The 7229-nt window shown below is 40.8% G+C and overlaps 1 protein-coding gene across 1 annotated transcript in view; it reads left to right on the forward strand.

The window, feature by feature from the left end:
- The window catches only part of TSPAN13 (tetraspanin 13), a 37256-nt gene that overhangs the window by 23041 nt on the left and 6986 nt on the right, over window positions 1-7229 (forward strand). Inside the window, exons 2-5 of the mRNA XM_019508520.1 lie at window positions 27-194; window positions 3604-3684; window positions 5552-5665; window positions 6035-6145. Of these exons, the coding sequence (XP_019364065.1) occupies window positions 27-194; window positions 3604-3684; window positions 5552-5665; window positions 6035-6145 (474 nt within the window). The remainder of the gene's footprint in view (window positions 1-26; window positions 195-3603; window positions 3685-5551; window positions 5666-6034; window positions 6146-7229) is intronic.

The raw sequence follows: 7229 nt of genomic DNA on the forward strand, positions 1-7229 counted from the left end.
TTTTTTTTCTCTCCTTCCCCCACTAGCTGGTTAGCCTGTTGCTGATTGGAATTGCAGCATGGGGGATAGGCTTTGGACTCATTTCTAGTTTCCGAGTTGTTGGAGTGGCAATCGCAGTGGGGATCTTTCTCTTCCTGATTGCTTTGGTTGGATTGATCGGTGCAGTGAAACACCATCAGGTGTTACTCTTCTTTGTATCCTTTTTGATGTGGTACTTATAAGCCAGCAAGCTGCATTTGTCTTACCAGCACACTGACATAACCTACTCATGGACAAGCACTCGGTTGTGGTAGGCACTGCCCACACTGGACAGAAAGACTGCCCTTCTGACAAAAATTATAATCTAAATAAAATCTCATTCCTAATCTGTGAGCCACCATTTTATCTCTTCTTAAAGCACTTTGCTCCTGTGTAGAGGTGTTGTTGTTTTTTTTCCCTGTTTTGTTTTGTTTTTTTAAACTAGCTGTTCCCCTTTTATTTGTATGAGGAAAGATGTGGCTTCTGTAAGAGCCACGTTACAGTGTTTAGGAAGTCATTCATGCCTTTTTCTGTGTGTGTTCCCTTACCCAGGTAAATCACAGATAAAAGTAATAGGGTAAACATTTAATCTGTTATCATTGAAAGAAATAATGACTCTGGGATATGTAGTTTACCAGAATTGTTAGATGACATGTCTGAGTAAGTATATATTTCTCAGATGCCAGTAGGATTTTTGCACCCGCATGACGTTGGTTCCACTTACTTCAGTTACCTTTTTAGTGCTGTTACATTTCTCCCTTTCTCTAATTTCTTTCGCATCCAGTCATTAATTGTCAACCCAAATTAGAAATGAGCTTGGACCCAGTGCTCTGCTGAATGAGTGCCTCATTAAATTCCTGTTAATACTATACAAGTAGTTTCTTGTGATGCCCTCTACGGTTAAATTATTATCACTGTGTTCTGTTTTCATGCTCGGAGGGGAAAAAACAATTTCTCATGAAGATGACACTATGATTTTCAACTTTTTGCTAGTAGCTTAATTTCCAGAAGTAGACAAATGTCATTACACTGCACACACAACACCAGTTCCCAAAGAAGGGAATTTGTGCCTCAAAGCTTGTAATAAATAGTTGGAAAAATTGTTCAATTAGTTTTAATAAAAGATATCACACTTACCCAAAGAACCTTGTCTGCCCATGTCCTTCAATCAGCACGGCTGTAGCCAACAACCTTCATTACACTGCAGTAATCTACTCTAGACAGCATGTACATGAGCTTGAAAGCTTGCATCTTCAAATGTAATAATAGGTTTTCTTTTTACTTTCAGGAAGATGCATATAAAAGCAAATCTATTATGTATAAGGCTGCCTGTTTTAATAGTTCCTCCCTTGCTTGCATTCATGCATGTTGAAGTCGCATCCTGTAATAAGTTAAGACTGAGTCACTGAAGGGGAAAAAGAATGTTTGAACAAAGGGTGCTATCTGCCCATTAGGACTGCTTGGTCAATTATCTGCTTCGTGAACAAGAAAATAATTCAAACCCTAGACAACTAGGGTATTGGTAAAGGGAGTACAGAATTCTTCACTCCTGGGTCTCCAATTTTAAATGCAGCTGAGGCTTGTAATGCCTAAAGCAGGGTCTGGCAATGTTTTTGGGTAGAGTGCCAAAAACACCTGCAACCTCAATTTGTAAGATGTTGGCATGGCAGGAGAACCACGAAGGTCCCAATCCTTATTGTGGCAGTGCAGCCCTAGCCCCTTCCCTGCCATCCGCTCTGAGGCGCGCATGCCAAGCAAAATGCCTTTCTGTGCCACACTCAGGCACCCGTGCCGGGGGTTACCTACCGCTGTTATCTGGCAGCTGCATATCTATTTCTGAATGGCCAGACGGTGTACTTTCTGTTTCTCTTTGGGATGCCCTTGTCTGACAGGTCCTTGAGCTTCTGGGCACTGCTGCAGTGTCAGTAAGATGTTGACACTACTGTGTTGCATATGCTTATAATAGAAACCATGAAAATTAAAATGTTTTCTTTTTATTGAATTTTCTTATATTTGGCCCCTTTAAAGTATTATAAGAGCATGAAACAGTATAGAAGCTTTAAATGGATATGCCATGCCATGCCATGCTCGTTTAGCCATGCTTTGCAGAGTAGCTCCTTTTTCAGGTATGTACAGCCTTGTGCATAAGCAAACCAGGCAAACATAAGAGATCTTTCTTGTTTTGATGGTAAATTTGACCCTATTAATAGTACAGGATGGGTGTCAGATGTATAGCCCGTGGGCCACAGCTTACCTGTGGAGCTGCTGTAGCCATCCTAGGCCACTGGAAGGTAGGAATTTGACCAAGTAGGAGTGGCTTGCTATAGAATTTGGGCACTTGGGCCCCAGCAGACATGGCATTTGGTGATAGGAGGGTGAGCAAAGGTTGATTGTAGCACCTGCTGTCACTGTCATGCCCTGCTTCCTCAACTGCCAGCCCTGCCAATAAACCATGCTGGATATGCTACCACGTGTCCCATGCTAGTGCTAGAACTGCTGCTGTAATATGGGGCAGTGTTTCTTAACCTGTGCGTCATGATCCAAAAGCAGGTTGCAAGAAGATTTTAGAGGGTCTTGGGGAGGTCTGAGGAATATGCTGCAAGGCTGCATGGAGATGGCACACAGCGGTGGGGGGAGCGGGGGCAGCAGGGCAGCATAAAGTGGCAGGAGAGGGAGGGAGGGGGCTGGATGCAGCAGCTGAGGAGGAGAGAGACAGATGGACACTGTGCGTTGGGGACTGGGAGTGGGTAGGGGCAGGCTGATAGTTATGCTAATGGGTCCAAGTGTGAAAAAAGGTTGAAAACCACTAGTATGGGCCACATGGCAGGAGCCAGAGTCACCACCATTGTGTGCCCTGGGCTGAATCCAGCCTGCCACAAGCTCCGTGGTCTGCCCTTCTGTAGAATACCATCACCCATTACTTTGTTGTCAGGGTTTCAGCTCTGTGGATATGAAGATATATTTCATCTCTACGGATGTTAAACCAAATGCTATACAGTGACAAAGAACGTCTTTTGTAAAAGAAGCAGAAATGTCTTGTTTGGAACCTACAGTTTCTTTACCTGTTAAAAATACTGTTTAGCACTGAGAAGTATTGAAGTCCACAGACTGAGGACAATGGTAATGTGTGGCAAATAAGTACTAATTTCATTATGAAGAGGTCTCCTATATTGTTACAAGAGTGAATCTTTATCAGCTTCTATAGCTGCTACAAATCCCAAAATCAAAGTTTGAATGATGTAATCCTGAATTTGATATGCCTTGAATCCAGGGTCCAGTTCTAATCCCTTATAAATTTATTATGAAGAAAATAAGCTTTTGTGAGACAGAAACAGAACTGCAACACATTGTAATTAGGTTGCTTTTCCCTAAATTATGTCTTTCAGGTGCTTCTGGAGTCGGTTGTTTGGGCTCTTTTATTTCCATTGTTGTTAAAGATATTCACCCATCCAGTTAGAGGTTCATAGGTTTTTTTATATTCTTAAGCACCTTTAGTTAATTGCATACTGAGGATATATTTGTTAAACTCCTTTATTGTATGCCCCAAGTTCTTCTGAAGATGTCTCCTTAACTCTCTTCTTCCAGTATATGATTATTCTCTTGCTAGTGTTTGTTGTCCAGTTCTCCGTCTCCTGTGCTTGTTTGGCATTGAACGAAGAACAGCAGGTAAGAAACCTCTGAATTTTCAACTGAACACAAATGTTATGTTGTAGATTAGTAGTAAGTTAGATTGTGTTGTAGATTAATTTTTGCCTTGATGGTTTACTGAAAATATAATATATGTAGTGTATTGCTTGTTCATGCCAATAAGAGATAATGCTGATCTTCTCAGTTTAACCAGGTAAGCTTTCAGTTAAAGAAGCTATTCATGGGCATTAGCAACTTTTGGGTTCCCAATAGAAATATGTGGGTTCAGTATTCCCATTGAGCTGTCTCTTCTAACTTTCGCACTTCTAGTCTTTCTGCACAGATTTATGCATAGTACTATGATGCATCAGTTACATCATGTGAAGTTCTACAATGCCAGGCAAGCTGAACAAATATATGGTAATCTAAAATTTAAGATTACAGCCAAGGAGATAATGCTGAATTGTTCACATTATATGAGTAAAAGGTCAACCACTGCATTGGTTACAAAGGTGACCTAGAAATATGGAGTCAAAGTAAACAAAAGCATTTTCATATTGTATAATGAATAAGGCAAGTAACCAAGGCAAGAAACATAGGCAGCCTATTAATGAATAAAACCTTGTTTTAATTAAGGTAGCCAAGGGAGGTTGCATATTGGAGTGGTTAGGGCAGTGAATTGAGACTCGAGAGACCTAGGTTCAACTCCTGGCTCTGCCACTGTCCTATTGAGTAACCTTGGACAAGACACTTTCGTCTGTGCCCTTCAGTTTCCCTGTCTGTACGTGCCCTGGTGGGGATAATGGCATTTACAAATGCTTTTGAGATCAAAAGATGAAGTGTGATACAGCAGAATCTGGATACCTAGCAAGTTAGGACCATAACCCTGTTCCCTGCCCAGGAGGGTTTGAGACTTAACTGGGAGCATTTGGTGAGGAACTCCAGCAGTGCACTGTGGTGTTTACCTCAAAGGGAGCTGCTTTACAGATAAGCTTTGCAGGACCACTGATGAACTCCGGCAGAGTGGAACTTCAAGGTAAAATCTTCAGCAAACAGCTGAGCAGATGCTCCTTGTTCATTCTAGAGGCAGCTTCAAGAAGTTGGCTGGAGCAACACTATTGGTGCCAGACAAGATACCAAGTGTTTTATACAATAGCATGCGGATAACAAAATACTGTCTCAGCTCCTTCCAGCTGCCAAAAGTCATGACCCTGCCCTCCGCTGCAGTAGCCTGCTGTGATCTACCCTGCAACCAGTTGTGATCAGTATGATTGCAGCCTGCCTCTCAATGCCAGTTGTCTTTATAATTTTGCACCCTGCCAAAAGTGTTTCCCAAAACTCTGCTTAACCCACCCCAACAAATTTGCCCACTGTATTTATCACGTTAGTGACAGTGAATTCAGGGGTATTTTCAGCTAGTTCCCCTTCATGTTAGCATTATTACTTTACACAGTTTACTAAAGGAGTGGCAGGTCCCCACCCTGTGGCATAAAGGAATGATGAAATACAGGTAACTAGATAATTAACCACTTATCTTTTTTGGACCTAGTGAAATGCAGGTCCCAACTAAATCTGTGCAACCCCAGGTAATGGGGACACATGGTCAGTCAATCAGTGATGCAACTGATGCCTTCCTGAGCTAGTTAGTCTCTAAGCTGCTACCCTGCCCTAACTTTTGCCTAACTAGGAACCTGTAAAAGTGGGGGATGATATATTGCTACTGTAAATCTGCTACGTGAATTCTTATGTATTGCCTATCTCAACCACTTGTATGTTGTTTATTTCTGACTGTGTCAAGGTAGGGAGTACATGTGTAGAACCATGGCTAAGGCTCTGGTCTTCTATGAAATATGAATGATAAAAAAGGGTTGCATTCATTTAAATAAAGTTGACTTGTGTCTTCTAGAGTCAGCTTCTAGAGGTTGGATGGAATAATACAGAGGGTGCAAGAAAAGATATCGAGAGGAATCTAAATTGTTGTGGATTCCGAACCTTCAATCCAAATGACACCTGCCTTTCTGTAAGTTGATTACTGAGTTAAAACTTGTAACTTATCTTTGTTCTTTCTTTTTCAGAGAAGCATGCACTTGCTGTACCATATTTCCAGGAATAAGTTGAAGCTTGAAAAAAATCTTTTATATTTTAATGTTTGAAGTTTTATTGGTTCACTTTTATAATACTTAACTACTTTCAGTGTTTAGAGATTTAACATTAGAAAGCACCACATGAGGACTTGGATGATAATATCATCAAGAGCCTTTTAAAGCTCTTGGTCTTGAGTTAAATTAAGCAATCTAAAAACTAGGAGCTCTTGGCATCTAGCTACCTGTACCCATCAGGAAATGAAGCACAAGAAATGAAATGTTTCTTTTTTTTTTTTTTGTTACAGGATTGTTCTGTAAGCCATCAGTGTTTGCCATGTGCACCAATTATAGAAGAATATTCAGGAATGGTACTGAGATTCGTTGGAGGTATAGGTCTCTTCTTCAGTTTCACTGAGGTAAGTGGCTACAGGGTAGCTTACAATGTGGTATGTTTGCTACTATATCAAGTCCATATTCTCTAGGCTCTAGGAATCCCATGTAACTGTTAAAGATCCTTTGACATTCAGACTAGCATTTAGGCTCTGCTTAAATGTGTCAAAAGGCAGGTTTGTATGTACTCAGCACAAGTATTTTTTTCCCCAAGCGTAGCATCTTATAGCAGTGCTTTTCAGATAGTTAAATAATAGTTGTAGATATTATTATGGTAGCAGGATGCTAAACTGCCATTGGAGACTGAAATAATATAAATAAAAAAGCAGATGCAGAGAGAGTGTATGCATGTGCATGTTTTCCTAGATGATGATTCTCTCTCAAAGCAATGCATTCCTCCCTCTAGTAGTAATGAAATTTGTTTGGGTTCCCTTATAGTTAAAATACCATATTTACCTGAATAGACGATGACCCTAAATATAAGATGACCATCCAATAATTAGATTCTATATATGGAAAATGTATACATTTTGTAATAATTTTTCAGGTATAGAATTTAATTATTGGAGGTTTGCCTTGAGTTAGTTCCTCTTCCACTGCTATAATAGGGAAAATAAATATGGGGTCAGGTAGCTGTTTTGCTCTCTGCTTCCTCCCCAACTTTCTTTTTCTTCTTACTGTCAGATCCTGCTCTCCCTGAGCACATGGAAGTGAGGTGCAAATTTGAAAACACTAGCTTTGAAATTTGAACATGGCTGTAGCAATTTGAATACAGTACCCATACACTTTGTTCATTGAGAATTAATGTATGTGACCGTTTTTTGAAACTATTCCAAGCTTTATCATAGATACTCTATAAACACGCCTTTGAGTAGCATTTTGGGACTTACTTATATGTAGTATGAACTATGCATGATATTAGTTCAAAGCCAAAGGCTCATGATTTACCACATAGTTCATTGGGCTGGGCCCCACCAGAGTCAACAGCTTTTCAAACCATGGTGACCCTACAGCTCAGCACTGCCCAATATGTGTGCATACTCCAGATATACCTCCCCTCCCAGCGCCGCTGCCACCCGCCCCAAGCACAGCTCGGCCCAGCCCCACACC

The sequence above is a fragment of the Gavialis gangeticus genome, unplaced genomic scaffold (assembly GCF_001723915.1).
Source record: "Gavialis gangeticus isolate Ggan-Ray unplaced genomic scaffold, GavGan_comp1, whole genome shotgun sequence".
Taxonomy (NCBI): domain Eukaryota; kingdom Metazoa; phylum Chordata; order Crocodylia; family Gavialidae; genus Gavialis; species Gavialis gangeticus.